General features: G+C 42.5%; 1 protein-coding gene across 1 annotated transcript in view; it reads left to right on the top strand.

Annotated features, from left to right (window-relative positions):
- Positions 1-22,966, top strand: part of LOC106603494 (polypeptide N-acetylgalactosaminyltransferase 10) — a 118,096-nt gene that overhangs the window by 90,921 nt on the left and 4,209 nt on the right. Inside the window, exons 7-11 of the mRNA XM_014197263.2 lie at positions 4,087-4,204; positions 15,312-15,419; positions 20,634-20,855; positions 21,225-21,341; positions 22,123-22,272. Of these exons, the coding sequence (XP_014052738.1) occupies positions 4,087-4,204; positions 15,312-15,419; positions 20,634-20,855; positions 21,225-21,341; positions 22,123-22,272 (715 nt within the window). The remainder of the gene's footprint in view (positions 1-4,086; positions 4,205-15,311; positions 15,420-20,633; positions 20,856-21,224; positions 21,342-22,122; positions 22,273-22,966) is intronic.

Here is a 22,966-nt window from a genome sequence, read left to right as displayed (position 1 = left end):
GCTCAACCGCGACAAGACAGAGCTGCTCTTCCTCCTAGGGAAGACCTGCCCGCTCAAAGACCTTGACAATTCCACAGTGTCGCCATTCCAGAGTGAAAAGAAACTTGGCGTGACCCTGGACAACACCCTGACGTTCCCTGAAAACATCAAAGCAGTGATTCATCCTGCAGGTTCATGCTCTACAACATCCGTAGAGTATGACCCTACTTCAAACAAGAAGCGGAGCAGGTCCTAATCCAGGCATTTGTCATCTCCCATCTAGACTACTGCAACTCGCTGTTGGCTGGGCTCCCTGCTTGTGCCATTAACCTGTTGGGTCTAGGGGGCAGCATTTGCACGTCTGGATAAAAAAAATGTACCCGATTTAATCTGGTTACTAATCCTACCCAGTAACTAGAATATGCATATACTTATTATATATGGATAGAAAACACTCTAAAGTTTCCAAAACTGTTTGAATGGTGTCTGTGAGTATAACAGAACTCATTTGGCAGGCAAAACCCTGAGACATTTTCTGACAGGAAGTGGATACCTGATGTGTTGTATTGACTTTAAACCTCTCCCATTGAAAAACACAGGGGTTTAGGAATATTTTGGCACTTCCTATTGCTTCCACTAGATGTCACCAGCCTTTACAAAGTGTTTTGAGTCTTCTGGAGGGAGATCTGACCGAACAAGAGCCATGGAACGGTGATGTCCCATTAGACACCTGGCGCTACTTCATGTTGGGTACCCTCGTTCCAATACGTTATAAAAGGCTATGCATTCGTCCACCTTGAATATTATTCATGTTCTGGTTAAAAAAGGCCCTAATGATTTATGCTATACAACGTTTGACATGTTTGAACGAACGGAAATATATTTTTCCCCTCGTTCATGACGAGAAGTCCGGCTGGCTTACATCATGTGCTAACGAGACGGAGATTTTTGGACATAAATGATGAGCTTTTTTGAACAAAACTACATTCGTTATGGACCTGTGATACCTGGAAGTGACATCTGATGAAGAGAATCAAAGGTAATGGATTATTTACATAGTATTTTCGATTTTAGATCTCCCCAACATGACGTCTAGTCTGTATCGCAACGCGTATTTTTCTGGGCACAGTGCTCAGATTATTGCAAAGTGTGATTTCCCAGTAAGGTTATTTTTAAATCTGGCAAGTTGATTGCGTTCAAAAGATGTAAATCTATAATTCTTTAAATGACAATATAATATTTTACCAATGTTTTCTAATTTTAATTATTTAATTTGTGACGCTGACTTGACTGCCGGTTATTGGAGGGAAACGATTTCCTCAACATCAATGCCATAGTAAAACGCTGTTTTTGTATATAAATATGAACTTGATAGAACTAAAAATGCATGCATTGTCTAACATAATGTCCTAGGAGTGTCATCTGATGGAGATTGTAAAAGGTTAGTGTATCATTTTAGCTGGTTTTATGGTTTTGGTGACCCTGTCTTTGACTTGACAAAACATTACACACAACTCTTGTAAATGTACTGTCCTAACATACTCTAAATTTATGCTTTCGCCGTAAAACCTTTTTGAAATCGTAAAACGTGGTTAGATTAAGGAGATGTTTATCTTTCAAATGGTGTAACATAGTTGTATTTTTGAAAAATTTGAATTTTGACATTTATTTGGATTCAAATTTGCCGCTCTTGAAATGCACCTGCTGTTGATGGAGTGCACCACAGGTGGCACGCTAGCGTCCCACCTAGCCCCAAGAGGTTAAAGGTCTTACTCACATCGGCTGCGGATCACACGGTCATCCGGAACAGCTGATGCTCTCATGCATGTTTCAGTGTGACATGCCTTTAAGCGAGCATAGAAGTTATTTAGCTCGTCTGGTAGGCTTGTCACTGTGCAGCTCTCGACTGTGCTTCCCTTTGTAGTCTGTAGTAGTTTACAAACCCTGCCACATCCGACGAGCGTCGGAGCTGGTGTAGTACGATTTGATCTTAGTCCTGTATTGATGCTTTGCCTGTTTGATGGTTCGTCGCAGGGCATAGCGGGATTTCTTATAAGCTTCTGGGTTAGAGGCCCGCTCCTTGAAAGCGGCAGCTCTACCCTTTAGCTCAGTGCGAATGTTGCCTGTAGTCCATGGCTTCTGGTAGGGGTATGTACGTACAGTCACTGTGGGGACGACGTCCTCGATGCAGGCCTAGGTCCTGATTTTTATTCAGCGCCACTTGAGGGAAACTATCCTACTGAACAGTGGAAATTGAGTTTTATTGTGTTTATGTTTAACCTGTCTGGGAACCTGGGACGCTTGCGTCCCACCCTAGTCAACAGCCAGTGGAATCGCGTCGCGCGAAATACAAATAACTCATAAATGCTATAACTTCAATTTCTCAAACATATGACTATTTTACACCATTTTATAGATACACCTCCTGAATCGAACCACGTTGTCCTATTTCAAAAAGGCTTTACAGCAAAAGCAAGACATTAGATTATGTTAGGAGAGTACCCTGCCAAAAAAAATCACACTGCCATTTTCAAAGCAACTAGCATGCATCACAAATACCCAAAACACAGCTAAATGCAGCACTAACCTTTGACAATCTTCATCAGATGACACTCCTAGGACATCATGTTACACAATACATGCATTTTTTGTTCGATAAAGTTCATATTTATATATAAAAACAGCATTTTACATCGGCGCGTGACGTTCAGAAAATATTTTCCCTCAAATGCTTCCGGTGAATCAGCGCTACAATTTACAAAATTACTATTAGAAAACATTGTTAAAATGTAATATTGTCATTCAAAGAATTATAGATTAACATCTCGTGAATGCAACCGCATTGCCAGATTTAAAAATAACTTTACTGGGAAATCACACTTTGCAATAAACGACGTGGTATGCTCCGAAAAATAGGCTAGGCGATACATGTTAGCGCCATCTTGGAACCATCTAAAATCAAATATACTATTGTAAATATTCCCTTACCTTTGATTATCTTCATCAGAAGGCACTTCCAGGCATCCCAGGTCCACAACTAATGTAGTTTTTTAGAAAAAGTTAATTTATGTCCCAATAGTTCCTTCTTGTTAGCGCGTTCCGAAGGCTACTCATAATGTACAAGGCGCACTGGACTTGTCGTCACGAATGTGCAAAAAATATATATTTACGTTCGTTCAAACATGTCAAACGTTGTATAACATAAATCTTTAGGGCCTTTTTCAACCAGAGCTTCAATAATTTTCAAGGCGGACGATTGCATTGTCTTACTAAACATTTCGGAACAAAAGGGTTCCCATGGGCGCCCCGTCATAGTAGTAATGGCCCTCCCCCTGTGACCAACTTCCCAAGCCTCTCTTTGGGTCAGTTTCTACCATAGAAGACTCAAACCACTTTGTAAAGACTGTTGACATCTAGTGGAAGCCTTAGGAAGTGCTAAATGATGAATAAGTCCCTGTGTGTTTCAATGGCAAAAGCTTGAAAGTGATTCCACACATCAGATTTCCACTTCCTGTTAGGATTTGTCTCAGGGTTTTGACTGCCATATGCATTCTGTTATATTCACAGACACCATTCAAACAGTTTTAGAAACTTTAGAGTGTTTTCTATCCAAATCTACTAATTATATGCATATTCTAGTTACTGGGCAGGAGTAGTAACCAGATTAAATCGGGTACGTTTTTTTTATCCGGCCGTGCAAATACTGCCCCCTATCCCCAACAGGTTAACATTATGAGTTGAGTATGGTGCTTATTATGCCAGTCAGGTTCCACCGTGGCGTTGATGGTTTAATTGTTTCTGTGTTCAGAGAACCCCCGAGAAAGCCTGCAGTTAACTCCCAAATTGATGAGTCTGGTTGAGTAATACAGCCTTCAACTCGCACAAACAGTCTATAAAGACGGTTATTAACAGCAGGCCTGCCATAGCAGTCACCTTTCCACACTGACTTACATGTTTTGATTTATCATTCATGAGAATGAATATCTTCCTGTCCTTTTGGCTGGTCTGCAGCCAGTGATTGATTGAGGAACAATGTCATCATGTTGGGGTATGAGTGTGACATGTATTGGTGTTGTCTTACACCCCACCCCCCCTTTTGTCCATCAGGTCTCCTGTGATGGCTGGCGGACTCTTTGCTGTGGACAGGAAGTGGTTCTGGGAGTTGGGAGGATATGACACGGGACTGGAGATCTGGGGAGGAGAGCAGTACGAAATCTCTTTCAAGGTAAAATGCCACAATGACAATGGGCCCTAAGATGGCAAAGTTGTTTTTGGGAAGATGCCCTTATTGACTTACAGCAGTGTTCTTTGATCTTTAGTCCTGGAGATACACAGGGGGTTCAGGCTTTTGTTCCAGCCCAGTACTACTGTAACACTTCATAATAAAGGGCTTGATAATAATTTGCCTGATAGGTGCAGTGAAATGTGTTGTTTTACAGGGTCAGCCATAGTACTACAGCACCCCTGGAGCGTATTAGGGTTAAGTGCCTTGCTCAAGGGCACATCGACACATTTTTCACCTTGTCGGCTCGGGTATTCCAATCAGTGATCTTTCAGTTGCTTGCCCAATGCTCTAACCGCTGAGTCAGGTGTGTCAGTGCTGGGCTGGAACAAAGGTTTGCACACCCCGATTGAAGAACCGTCACACCATCAACAAGCTGAAGCCACCGCTGCCAAGTTTTTATCAGAGCTCATTAACTAACTAGCTTTAAGGCAATGGTGGAAGTTAGTATTCAGATTTCACCTCATGTTTCAATCATTCTGGTTCAAATCCGCTCTGCTGCTCGGAGAACTCCTACATCCATCATACTCAGAAACCATATTAGATTATGCTTTAGAGTTCTGCCTCACTATGAATTATTCCATAGGATATCCATTTATTATGCGGACTCTCGCTGCATGTAAAGCACTAGTCTCTCCACTGTCTCCCAACTCCGGCCCTCCCTTTCCCCTTTGGAGCTAAAGTTTTTTGGAAAGCTCATCAAAATAATTAAATTGTGGTTTTAAAACCACAAGGCTCTTACAGACTCACTTATATTCAGCTCACTGATACTGCCAGTGTTCGTAAAAGTCAGCAGAAAGTTGAAGTGGCACTCCTCTGCTTGGCTAAATACTGCATTAGAACATGAAAACCTAGGTGAAGTTTGGGGAGGGTGCAGCTCAACCCATCCTCTCATCAAATTAGAGGTTGATTTGCCGTCTGGACCCTTGACAGGTCTCAGCCCTGGTCTGGGTATAGAAGTCGAAAATGTTAGAAGCGACCCTTCATTTAGATAATTCTGTAGCCTTTTACCAATGTAATGCTGTCTCAACTGTTGGAATTCAGAGAGAAGCGGATAATAAAACTATGGCAGAGACTAGAGAATATTCTCTTCATTGCTGTCAGATAATACTTTGGTAACACAGCCAGTGAATTTCTTAGTAAGTTGTATTTTGAAACTTTCTAAGCTACATCAGGGTTTTTGTTTGCCAGATCTTCTGAATTATGTACAGTTGAAGTCGGAAGTTTACATACACTTAGGTTGGAGTCATTAAAACTCGTTTTTCAACCACTCCACAAATTTCTTGTTAACAAACTATAGTTTTGGCAAGTCGGTTAGGACATCTACTTTGTGCATGACACAAGTCATTTTTCCAACAATTGTTTATAATTCACTGTATCACAATTCCAGTGGGTCAGAAGTTTACATACACTAAGTTGACTGTGCCTTTAAACAGATTGGAAAATTACAGAAAATTATGTCATGGCTTTAGAAGCTTCTGATAGGCTAATTGACATCATTTGAGTCAATTGGAGGTGTACCTGCGGATGTATTTCAAGGCCTACCTTCAAACTCAGTGCCTCTTTGCTTGACATCATGGGAAAATCAAAAGAAATCAGCCAAGCCCTCAGAAAACAAATTGTAGACCTCCACAAGTCTGGTTCATCCTTGGGAGCAATTTCCAAACATCTGAAGGTACCACGTTCATCTGTACAAACAATAGTACGCAAGTATAAACACCATGGGATCACGCAGCTCAGGAAGGAGACGCGTTCTGTCTCCTTGAGATGAATGTACTTTGGTGCGAAAAGTGCAAATCAATCCCAGAACAACAGCAAAGGACCTTGTGAAGATGCTGTTGGAAACGGGTACAAAGTATCTATATCCACAGTAAAACGAGTCCGATATCGACATAACCGGAAAGGCCGCTCAGCAAGGAAGAAGCCACTGCACCAAAACCGCCATAAAAAATATCGTACTTTTTGGAGAAATGTCCTCTGTTCTGATGAAACAAAATAGAACTGTTTGACCATAATGACCATTGTTATGTTTGGAGGAAAAAGGGGGATGCTTGCAAGCCGAAGAACACCATCCCAACCGTGAAGCACGGGGGTGGCAGCATCATGTTGTGGGGGTGCTTTGCTGCAGGAGGGACTGGTGAACTTCACAAAATAGATGGCATCATGAGGCAGGAAAATGATGTGGATATATTGAGGCAACATCTCAAGACACCAGTCAGGAAGTTAAAGCTTGGTCGCAAATGGGTCTTCCAAATGGACAATGACCCCAAGCATACTTCCAAAGTTGTGGCAAAATGGCTTAAGGACAACAAAGTCAAGGTATTGGAGTGGCCTTGACAAAGCCCTGACCTCAATCCGATAGAACATTTTTGGGCAGAACTGAAAAGGTGTGTGCGAGCAAGGAGACCTACAAACCTGACTCAGTTACACCAGTTCTGTCAGGAGGAATGGGCCAAAATTCACCCAACTTATTGTGGGAAGCTTGTGGAAAGCTACCCGAAACGTTTGACCCAAGTTAAACAATTTAAAGGCAATGCTGCCAAATACTAATTGATTGTATGTAAACATCTGACCCACTGGGAATGTGATGAAAGAAAAAAAAGCTGAAATAAATTCTCTCCACTATTATTCTGACATTTCACATTCTTAAAATAAAGTGGTGAACCTAACTGATCTCATCTAAAACAGGGAATATTTACTAGGATTAAATGTCAGGAATTGTGAAAAACTGAGTTTAAATGTATTTGGCTAAGGTGTATGTAACTTCCGACTTCAACTGTATCTACTGTTGCTAATGGGAATCCTGAGGTGTTTTTGTGATACTGTAAGTATGGTTGTTTTATCTAAAACCAAAGACAAGCGAGAGGTAACCACAAAATTCAAATAACTCTGAATAGCATTTTACGTTTGCAAAACCCACCCCTCAGTTGACAAACACATACATATGCTAGACCTCGCTGTGAGCAGAGAGAGATTGAGGTGTGCCTTATTAAAGACCATTGACTGTCGTGTGTGATAGGTTCTGTATTATCGGCTGCCCACCATGCTCTGTATCACAGTGGTTTTAGAGGTCATCAGTAGAGGTGGAGGGATCAGCAGTTCTGCACTCTAATCCACTGGCAGCACTATGCTAGAACTCTTGATCCCACTTTCTCAACAAAAAAAACCAGAAATACCTTATTTACATAAGTATTCAGACACTTTACTATGAGACTCGAAATTGAGATCCGGTGCATCCTGTTTCCATTGATCATCCTTGAGATATTTTTACAACTTGATTGGAGTCCACCTGTGTTAAATTCAATTGATTGGACACGATTTGGAAAGGCACACAGCTGTCTATAAAAGGTCCCACAGTTGACAGTGCATGTCACTGCAAAAACCAAGCCATGAGGTCAAATGAATTGTCTGTAGAGCTCCGAGACAGGATTGTGTCGAGGCACAGATCTGGGGCAGAGTACCAAAAAATGTCTGCCGCATTGAAAGTCCCCAAGAACACAGTGCCCTCCATCATTCTTAAATGGAAGAAGTTTGGAACCACCAAGACTCTTCCTAGAGCTGGCTGTCCGGCCAAACTGAGCAATCCGAGGAGAAGGGCGTTGGTCAAGGAAATGACCAAGAACCCGATGGTCACGCTGACAGAGCTCTAGACTTCCTTTGTGGAGATGGGAGAGCCTTCCAGAAGGACAACAATCTCTGCAGCACTCCACCAATCAGGCCTTTGTGGTAGAGTGGGCAGACGGAAGGCACTCCTCAGTAAAAGGCACATGACAGCCCGCTTGGAGTTTGCCCAAAGGCACCTAAAGGACTCTGACCATGAGAAACAAGATTCTCTGGTCTGATGAAACCATGATTAAACTATTTGGCCTGAATGCCAAGTGTCACGTTTGGAGGAAACCTGGCACCATCCCTACGGTGAAGCATGGTGGTGGCAGCATCATGCTGTGAGGATGTTTTGCAGGGGCAGGGAGACTAGTCAGGATCGAGGCAAAGTACATAGATCCTTGATGAAAACCTTCTCCAGAGCTCTCAGGACTTCAGACTGCGTCGATGGTTCTCCTTCCAACAGGACAATGACCCTAAGCATACAGCCAAGACAACGCAGGAGTGGCTTCGGGACAAGTCTCAATGTCCTTGAGGGGTCCAGCCAGAGCCCGGACTTGAACCCGGTTAAACATCTCTGAGAGACCTGAAAATAGCTGTGCGGCGACGCAACACTCCCCATCCAACCTGACAGAGCTTGAGAGGTTCTGCAGAGAAGAATGGGAGAAACTCCAAATACAGGTGTGCCAAGCTTGTAGCGTCATACCCAAGAAGACTCGAGGCTGTAGTCTTGTGCCAAAGGTGCTTCATAAAAGTACTGAGTAAAGGGTCTGAATACTTACGTAAATATGATATTTCAGGGGGTTTTAAAAGTATAAATCAGCAACAATTTTTAAAAACCTGTTTTTGATTGGTCATTATGGGGTCTTGTTTGTAGATTGAGGGGGAATAACGATTTAATCAATTTTAGAGTAAGGCTATAATGTAACAATGTGGAAAAAGTCAAGGGGTCTGAATACTTTCCAAAGACACTGTATGTTGTATTCCCCTTATGTATAAGGTTGTAATTGGGGGTATGCTAATCTGATCCTAGATCTGTTGTTAAAGAGAACGTGTATATAGTATAATGCCAACTCTAGTATGTGGCTCTGGATACTGCCACCTGTTGCTGTCTAATTAGCCTAATCAGGACATTTTGCATCAGAGTAATTGCAGAAGATGCAGAGTATTTTGGCATCATCTCTAACTCCTCATTGCCGCTCTGCCAAAATGTCCTGTTGTGGGTTAACCACAGCTCCACAGTCGTACCAGTGACCTCATTCCAGGGTCAGTCAGTAGGTGTATCCCCTCCTCAGCCTGGCCTCCAGAGCCTCTACTGTGTGTGACATCTGTGTGATGTGTGTGTGCACGTGTACACTTGCATGCGAACGTGCCTCCTTCCATGCCTCTACAAGTTGTAATGTATATTTAATGCTCTGTTGGCCTTCTTTCGTGAACGCCAGCGCTCACCTGCCCAGCCCCAGACGCCATTTAAACATTCATGCGGCAGTAGCCCATCTAACAAGGAACCTTAGTCAGCAAAAACTAAAGTATTTCCTCCCTTTCTTTTTTTAAATGTATTTTATTTCACCTTTATTTAACCAGGTAGGCTAGTTGAGAACAAGTTCTCATTTGCAACTGCGACCTGGCCAAGATAAAGCGTAGCAATTCGACACATACAACAACACAGAGTTACACATGGAGCAAAACAAACCTACAGTCACAAATTCAGTAGAAAAATAAGTCTATATATGTAATAAACAAAACATACAGTCAATAATACAGTAGAACAAAAGAAAACGAAGTCTATATACAGTGAGTGCAAATGAGGTAAGTTAAGGCAATAAATAGGCCATGGTGGCGAAGTAATTACAATATAGCAATTAAACACTGGAATGGTAGATGTGCAGAAGATGAATGTGCAAGATACTGGGGTGCAAAGGAGCAGATAAATAAATACAGTATGGGATGAGGTAGGTAGATGGGCTGTTTACAGATGGGCTATGTACAGGTGCAGTGATCTGTGAGCTGCTCTGACAGCTGGTACTTAAAGCTAGTGAGGGAGATTTTTGCAGTTCGTTCCAGTCATTGGAAGCAGAGAACTGGAAGGAAAGGCGGCCAAAGGAGGAATTGGCTTTGGGGGTGACCAGTGAGATATACCTGCTGGAGCGCATGCTACGTGTGGGTGCTGCTATGGTGACCAGTGAACTGAGATAAGGCAGGGCTTTACCTAGCAGAGACTTGTAGATAACCTGTAACCAGTGGATTTGGCGACGAGTATGAAGCGAGGGCCAACCAACGACAGCGTACAGATCGCCATGGTGGGTAGTGTATGGGGCTTTGGTGACAAAACAGATGGCATTGTGATAGACTGCATCCAGTTTGTTGAGTAGAGTGTTGGAGGCTATTTTATAGATGACATCACCGAAGTCGGGGATCGGTAGGATGGTCAGTTTTACGAGCGTGTGTTTGGCAGCATGAGTGATGGATGCTTTGTTGCGATATAGGAAGCCGATTCTAGATGTAATTTTGGATTGGAGATGCTTAAAGGGGCGGATCCTTGAGTTTTTTTAACCTCTATGGGCTAGGTGGGACGCTTGCGTCCCACCTACTCAACAGCCAGTGTAATCCCGTGGCGCGTTATTCAAATTCCTCAAAAATGCAAAAACTTCAATTTTTCAAACATATGACTATTTTACACCATTTTAAAGATAAGACTCTCGTTAATCTAACCACACTGTCCGATTTCAAAAAGGCTTTTCAGCGAAAGCAAAACATTAGATTATGTCAGCAGAGTACCCAGCCAGAAATAATCAGACACCCATTTTTCAAGCTAGCATATAATGTCACATAAACCCAAACCACAGCTAAATGCAGCACTAACCTTTGATGATCTTCATCAGATGACAACCCTAGGACATTATGTTATACAATACATGCATGTTTTGTTCAATCAAGTTCATATTTATATCAAAAACCAGCTTTTTACATTAGCATGTGACTAGCATTCCCACCGAACACTGCCGGTGAATTTACTAAATTACTCACGATAAACGTTCACAAAAAGCATAACAATTATTTTAAGAATTATAGATACAGAACTCCTCTATGCACTCGATATGTCCGATTTTAAAATAGCTTTTCGGTGAAAGCACATTTTGCAATATTCTCAGTAGATAGCCCGGCATCACAGGGCTAGCTATTTAGATACCCAGCAAGTTTAGCACTCACCAAAGTCAGATTTACTATAAGAAAAATGTTATTACCTTTGCTGTCTTCGTCAGAATGCACTCCCAGGACTTCTACTTCAATAACGAATGTTGGTTTGGTTCAAAATAATCCATAGTTTATATCCAAACAGCGGCGTTTTGTTCGTGCGTTCAAGACACTATCCGAAAGGGTAAATAAGGGTGACGAGCATGGCGCAATTCGTGACAAAAAAATTCTAAATATTCCATTACCGTACTTCGAAGCATGTCAACCGCTGTTTAAAATCAATTTTTATGCCATTTTTCTCATAAAAAAGCGATAATATTCCGACCGGGAATCTGCGTTTAGGTAAACAGACGAAAGAAAATAAAGCATTCGGTCGACTCGGGCACGCGCCTAAGCCCATAGTACTCTGATCGGCCACTTGCCAAAAGCGATAATGTGTTTCAGCCAGAGCCTGCCTCGATATCGTTCAGCTTTTTCCCGGGCTCTGAGAGCCTATGGGAGCCGTAGGAAGTGTCACGTTATTGCAAAGATCCTCAGTCTTCAATAAAAAGAGCCACGATGAAACACAATTTGTCAGACAGGCGACTTTCTGCATGGAATCTTCTCAGGTTTTGGCCTGCCATATGAGTTCTGTTATACTCACAGACACCATTCAAACAGTTTTAGAAACTTTAGGGTGTTTTCTATCCAAAGCCAATAATTATATGCATATTCTAGTTAGTGGGCAGGAGTAGTAACCAGATTAAATCGGTACGTTTTTTTATCCGGCTGTGTCAATACTGCCCAATAGCCCTAACAGGTTAAGTGAGGATACTTTTGAGGCACACACAAATGATGGAGGATTACAAATCAGAATGAGGAGCTGCCACGTGATGGTGCCTCCGACAGCCACTTGTCCCTTTCAGGCCTGCAGCACAAAGTTCACAGTAGACTTGTTTTGGCCCATGGCTCAAAGCTTTCAACTAATCCAGAAGAGTCAACCTGAAGTATGTCACATTCACACAGTGACATTTCAGGCCTGCCTTTAGCATCATGCTGTCTTCTACTGTCAGGTTTTCCTTCCGTCTTAGCCATATGTCTGTCCAAAGAGGCCCATGAGGCATTTATAATAGTCTTGTTTTCTGTATAGTGATGTCACTGTATAGCTATTGTGCCTCCCTGCTACCTTTATCCATCATCCCTCTTAGAGAACAACCGATAATCGTCCGAGCCGATATATCAGGCCGATATTGGACTTTTCTAGTCAATCGGCTGTCGGCCCTTCTCTATCGGCTTAGCCGATAGTCCCTTTACACAGCAAAGCTGCTACTATGCCAGCCGCCACTCACCGCCTGAGCCATGAGCACTGAACAATGCCAAGGAATGTCTATGTGGGAAAATCAAATGAAATGTATTTATATAGCCCTTCTTACATCAGCTGATATCTCAGTGCTGTACAGAAACCCAGCCTAAAACCCCAAACAGCAAGCAATGCAGGTGTAGAAGCACGGTGGCTAGGAAAAACTCCAAAACCTAGGAAGAAACCAGGCTATGAGGGGTGGCCAGTCCTCTTCTGGCTGTGCCGGGTGGAGATTATAACAGCACATGGCCTAGATGTTCAAATGTTCATAAATGACCAGCCTGGTCAAATAATAGTAATCATAGTAGTTGTAGAGGGTGCAACAAGTCAGTAACACAAGAGTAAGTGTCAGTTGGCTTTTTCATAGCCGATCTTTGAGAGTATCTCTACGGCTCCTGCTGTCTCTAGAGAGTTGAAAACAGCAGGTCTGGGACAGGTAGCACATCTGGTGAATAGGTCAGGGTTCCAGCAGGTCTGGGACAGGTAGCACGTCCGGCGAACAGGTCAGGGTTCCATAGCTGCAGGCAGAACAGTTGGAACTGGAGCAGCAGCACGGCCAGGTGAACTGGGGACAGCAAGGGGTCATCAAGCCAGGTGAGTGAGTGAGTGAGTGAGTGAGTGAGTGAGTGAGTGAGTGAGTGAGTGAGTGAGTGAGTGAGTGAGTGAGTGAGTGAGTGAGTGAGTGAGTGAGTGAGTGAGTGAGTGAGTGAGTGAGTGAGTGAGTGAGTGAGTGAGTGAGTGAGTGAGTGAGTGAGAGAATTTAAATAGGGCACTAAAACTACAGGAGGGGTCAGGAGACACTGTGGCCCCATCCGATGAAACCCCCGGACAGGGCCAAACAGGTAGGATATAACCCCACCCACTTTGCCAAAGCACAGCCTCCACACCACTGGAGGGATATCTCCATATCTCTAATCAGCAGCAGAAAACTAGCTCATTCTCCAACAGACACGTGCAGTATTAAGAAATGTATGAATTGGCACAGTGACCAAAATCAAACTCCTGTTGCAAATATTAGTTTAGTTAATTCACTAATAAATAAAGCTTATGTCGACATGTCCGAACATGCATGCAATAAGCAAGCTAGCTAAGCAGATAGCTATGTTACCTTTTAGCAAAGATTACGACAACTAATCCTTTCATCTGCGGTGTTAGTTTGCTAGCTATATTAGCTACTATGCTATCTAGCTGGCTAGATAGACATGGTGCTAAGATATCAGATAGGAGCTAATAACCAATATAGCTAGCTAACATTAGCTGGTTATCATTTTGCACATGCACCATTTTCGGGAACAAGCAATCTGACTGGCGATGTAACGTTATCTATTTACTGGTGTGCTGATCTGACCAACTGCAATCGTATCCGTTAATTTGACAGTTGTAAGTCGGATTAGATGATTGTCGTAATAGGGAAAGGAGAAACTCTTTTAAAATGCCTAAATAAATGTTGGCCATAAAGCTTGCCAGCTTGTAATCCTAAAAAACATAAATTAGTTAGTTTACTTAGGTTTCGTTCAGCCATTCCTATGGGGAAAGAATAGGGTTTTGGGATTTCTGTTGAAAATTGCGTTTGAGGTTAAAACAGGCTTAGAAGATCTTATATGTTTTGTTCTGTGACATATCAGTCAGTTTAACAAGACATTTATGAATTATAAAGCCTTTGTGCTTTTTTGGATTACATAAATGTTTTAAAATTCACAAAGTGATGTTGGTGGATGAAGATTATCTCATAGAGCAAAACGTGTAAGATCTCTTAAACCTGTGTTTACCACAGACATTACTATTGGCGTTTATTTTTTTTTAAACGCCAAAAACTAAATTTTCCAATAGGCTTTGTCCAACAAATTTTTCCTACCCTCCCTCTCCTTGTTAGATATTATGCACATTTATGGCTTGGTTGCAAATGTCATCGCCGTTGAGCTAGTTCTCATAGGAACAGTAAACGGCACCAAGTGATATGAGCGATGAAGGGAGATGTGTAAAAGGGAGCTGAGTTACAGCCTCTCTCTATCCAATCGTAGCAGTAGGATCAAGTTACAACCCGCCCATTTCTTGGCAAATGTCTAAACTAGCCAATTGAGTTGTTTCGAATTTTGGCCAGGCACTTGAGATGTTTAGGGATGCGTCCTGACAGCTGGAAAAATATACTTTTTCCCGATCACAAATCATGTTATGTTGGGGCTATTTGAATTGAAAAGATGTTATTTTATATTCTCAAACAGCAGTGCCTATATGTCCTTCCATACAGGCGTGACATGCTGGAGTGATGCTTCTATGCAAATGTTGTTGATCAGTGTTGATTTGTAAGTCCCAAATGGAAGGAAAACAGATTGTCATCTGTAGCACCATAGACTCCACTGATCAGCCTAAACAAGCTCAATCACTCAATCCATGCACACACTCCTATTGAATATTCATTCACCTGTATTGTGTGTAGGCCTATGCCATCTTAATTTACCCAGTTTATCAAGAGAGTTACAATTCAAATAAAAGTATTAACATTATGTTATGTACTTAGATTGGTAAAAAAAAAAAAAGTAAAATGTATTGTTTTTGATTTTAAAATGAATGCCTACATGGCTGTCTGGGAAATATTATGATATTGACTATCGCCCTAAAATATTGGCCATCAGCCTCCTTGACCCCAAAAATCGGTATCGACCCTAAAAAATCCATATTGGTCTTTCTCTAATCCCTCCCTCTGGAACCACTCTCTTTCTCCCTCCCTGCTTTCCTAGTACCTGTCAGCCTCTCATGTCCTCATACTGTTTACAGCTGCACACCACAGGCACACACTGACACAGGAGACACACACACTAATACTGCAGTGATGCCCTGACCCCCACACAGCTGGCTGTGTTAAACCTCTCTCCTTCTACCTCCCCCGCCCTCTCTCGCTGTCTCGCTCCACAGGTGTGGATGTGTGGCGGGCGTATGGAGGACATCCCGTGCTCCAGGGTGGGTCACATCTACAGGAAGTATGTCCCCTACAAGGTCCCCGGTGGGGTCAGCCTGGCTAGGGTGAGTGTTGGTTCCTAAACCCACATTTTCCTCTTTTCTCCTCTAGAAAAGGATTTACAAAGAAAAACATACTACAGTATATCATGCAGACCTGCTAACCTGTATGCATTTTGTGTACCATGCACGCAATTTGAGGTTCATCTACACTGGTATGATATCAATCTTGCTACTTTGCTAAGTTGAGGCAGGTTTTTTTATTTGTATTTTTTATTAAGCTTACTGCCCTGCTTTTATGTGCACTTGCCCTAATATGTGCGGGGTTCTGCCGGTTCTTGCATTTTTTCCCCACTCGTTAAACAGCCTGACCAACAACATCTCTGCTCCTGAACGTGTGTATATGTGTAGCCTATTTAGCAGGCGGCACATGCTTTGATATCTGCGAGCACATTGACTAGCAAGGAAGCGTGCAGTGTTGCGGTAGTTCAGTGTGCGCTGTGCGTGGATAGAAGTGAGAGCTTTTCCGCTAATACCGTCCTTCACAAAGTTATGTTAGACTTAATTAATCAGTATTTGATCTGTCCTCCTTTATATTACTGTATGTCAACAGTAGGCTGCTAATGATGTGATAATAGCCTAGTCAGTTCACCAATGACAACAAGGCATATTAAATGAATTGTAGACCTAACTGAGAAGGAAGATTTGATGGACTGGATCCGGTATCGAGATCTGAAACAAGCTCATATATTTAGGCCTAATTCAGTTTTATATTCCAAATACAGTAGACTACTACATTGCATCCAGTAATTGAATGATTCAGAATTTTTCCCAAAACAAAATTGAGAAGCCAGTTCACATTTTCACAAGACTATCCACATAGAGACACATTATAATAATCATTACCCCTATTTTAACTTAGAACAATGTGAAGGAGTCATTGAGACCGCCTCAAAATTAATCCAGGATCAAACACTAGACTACTGTGTTGGCTACATTGTTTGATATAATTTAAGACTTGAGGTGTCAGGAAATGGCAGTTACAGGTTTTTCAAACATGCAAAATGCTTCAACTACCTTGCCACTACCTGACCGTAGGCCTACATCAGCACCACCGTGTCAGAAAATCATAGGGAGAACCCTGATTTTACTTTTAAACTTATTTCTACTTAGTTACTGAAAAGCACCCATAACTGTCTATAGCAGGGATCATCAACTAGTTTCAGCCGGGGGGCCGGAACATAAATACAACGAATTTGTAGAATGTAAATTGACCGCAAGAATCCCAAACAGATATAATATTTGACTAAAACATTAATTCTTTCTAACCTTGTTTACGTTTGTATACGATCATGTGTCTCTCTATTATGCGTCGGAATACTTGAACAGATTTCCTAAATTAATATCACTTGGAGATAATTTTCTGCTGTTTTTACAGTCTTATGTCCAACAAGTGCTTTTTTTTGTTAAAAATTGAATTAAAAAAAAATATTTTGCTCAGAACTTGGGGGGGCCAAATAAAACCACCCACGGGCCACCAGTTGGGGCACCCTGGTCTATAGCCTATCATTCCTACAGATCCAGTCTTCTGCCAAAATCATTATTGGGTCAAAAAAATGAGCATTTGCCTATAATTTGATCGGTGTGGGTGTCACATGCCGTCGTGTGGTCCGCGAGTGCCGCCGCAGCGCTGAAGTGGTACTCCTAAAGATTCTTCAAGGTTGGCAGGTCTGTATATGGAACATTTATTACAGAATTTGTTCTCCTAGGTGTCTAGTAAAGAGAGCATTTATCTCCTCTGCTGAGTTTCTCTGCAGTAGTTGGATCCTCAATGATATACACACACACACACACACACACCTTTATATTGCAGCCCCACACCCACTCATCACACCCATCAGGAATGCTGTGACTGAATCGATAGGTGTCCCGCTGTGGGAAGGTGAGGAGGGTTTGACGTGAATGTTGAGTGTGTTCCACAGTCAGCAGTGCAGTGGGAATGAACGATTTAAGAAAGTCCACTTCTTTCTGGTGGTGAACTGATTTAACCTCCTCATGCCTCGCCTGGCGCTGTGTTTTAACAGCTTGAGCATTCAGAAAAAAACGAGACTCGGAATAATAAACGCTCAGCTTTTCTGTTTTTCCCTGTTTTTCTCCACCAAGGTGTCTGTCGTCCTTTGTTCTTGTGATATGGCCCCTTGTCGTTTTTTTTGCCCCCAAAATACACAAGGCTAGATAAGTGACCTTGATTAGGAATGCACTGTAAAGAAGCTTAAGAGGTCTGCAAGTACGGAATCTTTAGATTTGAAAAACAAGTTCTATGATATCTTTTGATTCTTCTATACTGAATGAGAACTATACTGAACAAAAATATAAACGCAACATGCAACAATTTTACTGAGTTACAGTTCATATAAGGAAATCTTTCAATTGAGAGAGAAAAATAATTACGCCCTAATCTATGGACTGGGCAGGGGTGCAGCCATGGGCAGCCAGGCCCACTCACTTGGTAGCCAGGCCCACTCACTTGGGAGCCAAGCCCAGCCAATCAGTAGTTTTTCCCCACAAAATGGCTTTATTACAGACAAAAATACTCCTCAGCAGGTGACGAAACCGGATGTTGGTGGTCCTGGGCTGGCGTGGTTACACGTGGTCTGTGGTTGTGAGGCCGCTTGGATGTACTGCCAAATTCTCTAAAATTACATTGGAGGCAGTTTATGGTAGAGAAATGAACATTCAATTCTCTGGCAACAGCTCGGTGGACATTCCTGCAGTCAGCATGCCAATTGCACACTCCCTCAAAACTTGAGACATCTGTCGCGTTGTGTGACACAACTACACATTTTAAAGTGGCCTTTTATTGTCCCCAGCAAAAGGTGCACCTGTATAATGATCATGCTGTTTAATCAGCTTCTTGCTATGCAACACCTGTCAGGTGGATGGATTATCTTGTCAAAGGGGAAATGTTCACTAACAGGGATGTAAACAAATTTGAGATAAATAAGCTTTTTCTGCGTACGGAAAACTTCAGGGATTTCTTTTTTTCCAACTCATGAAACATGGGACCAATGCTCTACATGTTGCGTTTTATATTTTTGTTCAGTATATTTTCACATTCTTCAGAAACCTTTTGGAATGCAGCTGAAACTGTCCATTATGTATGCTGATCCCTGCCCAAACCCTGTTTTGGTTTGGTCGGCTGTGTAAGTGAAACCTATTGGCCTGTTCGTTGGCTTACTTTTTGGCTTGTATTCATCCAGCGTGGGGGAATAGTCTCTCAGATGAAGAATGCCTGTTCTGTCTATGAGGGAGAAATGTTAATGACTGTGGATTGGGGTCAGTTGTTAATAATGTATTTCTTCAGAAAGAAGATGCACCAACAAAGACACAAGAACCTTTTCTTAGAAAAGGCCTCCAGTTCAGTCTACAATCGTTCAAATCAGGGGTTCTGTTAGTCGGTAATAGCCAGCTTTTGGACAAAAATAATAATAATAATAATAATAATAATAATAATAATAATAATAATAATAATAAAAAGCCAATAAATAAAACTGCCACCGGCTAATTGTCCAGGAGAAGAAGAAAAAATCCATTTACAAAATAATACAATTTAGCCTATTCATTTATGGACATAACAGTTAATGTAAATACATTTGACTCCATGTTTATCTGCCTATTTGTTAATTTGCATACTTTTTTAAAGTTAAATCACCGCCAATTTAATTCCACAACATTATGCAAATTAACCTATAGACCAATAGCGTGGCCGGCCAAATGTATTTACATCGACTGGTATGTTAATCAATTAATAGGCTAAAAAGCATTATTTTGCAATGGGATATTTTTTCTTCTACTGGACAATTAGCTGGTGCCAGTTTTTTATTTATCGGCACAGCATACAGATAGTCTGAGCGGAAAATAACTCATTGCGTTTTAATGTTTTAGTTTTAATATAGCCTAGGCCTACTGGTTGTATGAATTTGGGATTCATCACAATTGTCCTAGAGTAGTCTGTATGGAATAGGCTATTTATTTCACGCACAGAATGACAAGCTGACCAATTAGAATAGGTCACTTTTCTACAATGGGGATATTAGATTGACGTAGTGATTTTGCTGTTCGTTCCTCGTCTTGTTGGCTGAGGAAAAGTAAATGTGGACAGATATTTTAACATCTTCGAAGTGCGCATCGGCATTTGGTAAGGAGGACGCACGCCCGTTGCATCCTCAAGTTGCATGTTAAGATTAATAACAACAATCGAAATGTGATTTTCTGTCATTTATACACCCAGTGCATATGGGTCTGTTTAATATCTCAAATGTCAAATTAAAAGGCTGCCGGTCAAATGTCCTACGCCACATTTTCCTAACGGAAACGCTGGTTCAAATGCATACATAATACCTGCATTCATATTGATAGATTTTCTGTAACACGGTGCCGAAAGAATGAAAATGGTGAATGATTGATTGTGAGGTGAATATTGTACCTAAAATAGAAAGTGCCAATTAAGCACAGCTCTATGTGTTTAGCATCATCCTGGTTTCACTGTGTTCCTTTTTGAAGTGGAGCTCAGAGAAAAGGGTGGAATTCAGAGTCACAGAGGAGGCATGAATTATTGCAGGCCTGTGGCGCTGCTTCTTTTTTTGTGCACACGTCGCCCTTTTTGCTCTCGCCTCCCCCAAAACTTCCCTGCAGCTGCCTGTTCTAGACCCCGCCCCCCCCTCATCAGCACCACCCCAGAGGCACAGCACCCACACCCCCTCCCACACAGCTCCTCATCGCCACTGGCATTCTTCCAGGTGTGCTGATTAACCAGCTCGCCCATCCCTCCCAAACCCAGCCGCCATGCAAGCAGATGGTGCCAGTGAACTTCTCCTCACCTGGAGAGGAGTTAGCCGACAGAGTTTGGCTTGGAGCTGTGCTTTCTGTGCTGCTCGGTGTATGTATGCCCTATAGCAGGAGGATGTGCTCACTAACTGTAACTCCCATCCAAACCTTAGTCTGGCTGTGAGTACCTGGATTCCTAATAGCAGTTATCATTGGCTTCACTCTCTGCTGGTCGTAAGTTTGTTTTATCCACTTCTATTAGAAGGGTAATGGTTATGTAAAACGAAACCTCTCCTCAAACTGTCCTTGACTTGAAATAAGGATGTATTGTAAGAGACGAGGCCATCTAGCAGTCAACGAGGCCCCAAAGGACTGGTACCCTGCATCCATCCCTCCCCTATAGTCATTGTGGAGCAACAGTGCTTTTTCTGATCTCCCTTGGTCTCTGTACAGAACCTGAAGCGGGTGGCCGAGGTATGGATGGATGAATATGCAGAGTACATCTACCAGCGGAGGCCAGAGTACAGGCACCTGTCAGCAGGAGACATGACAGTGCAGAAGGACCTGAGGACCAGCCTCAACTGTAAGAGCTTCAAGTGGTTCATGACAGAGGTGGCCTGGGACCTACCCAAGCACTACCCACCTGTGGAGCCCCCTGCTGCCGCCTGGGGAGAGGTACAACACTCATCTATTAGTGTCTTCCGAGAGGCATGCCAACAGCTAGAAGGAGAGAAAGTTAAGAGATAGAGATAAGAGTGAGAGAAGGTTAGATTAGAAAGAGGGCAAGAAAGACAGACAGACTGTCTGGCCTATGACAGCCAGGTGTCACTGTCACTTCAGCCATCAGAAGGCCAAGCTCCTGCCACAGTATCCTCTTCGTCATTACTCATCACTCACTTTTTCACTAAAGAGGAGAGCTGACAGAGTTCTGAGAGATCCAGACAGCCCTAGACAGTGGTTAATAGTATGACTAGTATTGAATGATGACTGTTAATTTCTGTCTTTCTCTGTTAACCTGTTTGTCTGCCCCTGTGTGCGTTATAGCTGCGCAACACAGGCAGTGGCATGTGCATGGAGAGCAAACACTTTTCGTCTGGGTCGCCTGTCCGCCTGGAGACATGTCTGAAGGGGCGGGGTGAGGCCGGGTGGAGCCATGGACAGGTGAGGAGTTTAGTAGACACCACTGAATACAGACATCTGTCCGCCGTGAAAAGCGCTAGTTTTCCTGTAGTTTTGCATACAGAACTTAATTTTGTACTGTGTACAGACAGCACTCTGCCTTCATGAGTACTACACGTGCACGCACACACTGGCACACACACATACACGCTGGTGTGCACACTAATTTACACACACAACTTTATAATCGCTACTGTTCTAATGGAGCCACATTTATTCCCCCTTGTTATCCAATATATGTTTTAGCAGAGCTCATAAACAAATGTTGATGGATGGCCATGTTTTCTTATTTTCTAGGTTGCCTGCTCTGACACTGCTTTGACAGTTTAATTAAAGTCATTTAAAGAGCTGTTGTTTAATCTCTGTCATGGTTGCAATTTGTATTCAAAGCTGGGATGACAAACAGCATGGCTACAGTCCAAGTCAGGGCCTTTTGAATGTGACAGCAGAGGAGCCCCTTTACAAACAACTCTTCTGTCCCCCATGAGTGAACGTGCCTGGGGGAGACCGATGTGTGAACTCCCTTGGAAGGTTCTCTTCAACCCTGGTTCTGAAGACTCACAGGTTGTGCAGGCTTTTGTTCCAGCTTATTACTAACACACCTCTAAGTTTTGATAATTCATTAAATCAGGTGTTAGTACTGGGCTAGAACAAAAGCTTGCTCTGGGGTTCTCCAGGACCAGGAGTGACACTGGCTCCAAGAAGAGAGGTGGAGGCCCGTCTCTGGAGGTGATCTGATCCAGGTTGTCTCTGCCCTGTCCAGGTGTTTACGTTTGGCTGGCAGGAGGACATCCGGGTGGGGGGCCCCATGCACACTAAAAAGGTCTGCTTCGATGCCATCTCCCACAACAGCCCTGTCACCCTGTACGACTGCCACGGCTTGAAGGGTAACCAGCTGTGGCGCTACAGGAAGGTAAGGTCTCTCTTTCTCTCACACACACACACACACACACACATAATTTCTTCATGTATGAAAAAGACAAGTTTGTGAGTTGGTTGTGATGCACTTCTTTGCTCCAGCCAAGCAGCAGTCTTCAAGATGTATTTTTGATCATTTGTATTTCCTTTTCCTTGTGATAAAATGCCACAGGCTGCTTGCTAAGGCAGTTTCTTCCTAGATAACTGTTTTTTTTTTTTAAATGACATTCAGCTTTTAAAGGGATACTTTGGTATTTTGGCAATGAATGCCCTTTATCTACTTCCCTTGAGTCAGATGAACTTGTGGATACCATTTGTATGTTTCTCCGTGTAGTTTGAAGGGAGTTTGCCAACTATCGTTTGCACAATTGCTAACTAGAGTTGGTGCAATGACTGGAAGTCTATGGTAACAGCAAGCGTGCTAGTTGTTACCATAGACTTCCAGTCATTGAGCTAACGCAGTTAGCATTGGCTCGCGAAACTACCTCTAACGTCCTTCATACTGGAAGCAGAGACATAAACATTGTATCCACGAGTTCATCTGACTCTGGGGAATAAATATAGGGCTTCATTGCCAAAATCCCAAAGTATCCCTTAAAGCTGTGTACCCAGTTAGAAAAAAATATTCCTCATTTTCCATGCAGGTTATTCAATATTTTGATATTAAATTACCTCTTTGGGAAATATTT

The sequence above is a fragment of the Salmo salar genome, chromosome ssa04, assembly GCF_905237065.1.
Source record: "Salmo salar chromosome ssa04, Ssal_v3.1, whole genome shotgun sequence".
NCBI classification, from domain to species: Eukaryota; Metazoa; Chordata; class Actinopteri; order Salmoniformes; family Salmonidae; genus Salmo; species Salmo salar.
Note: the sequence above shows the minus strand (reverse complement) of the source record. Positions and strands in the feature narration are given on the sequence as shown.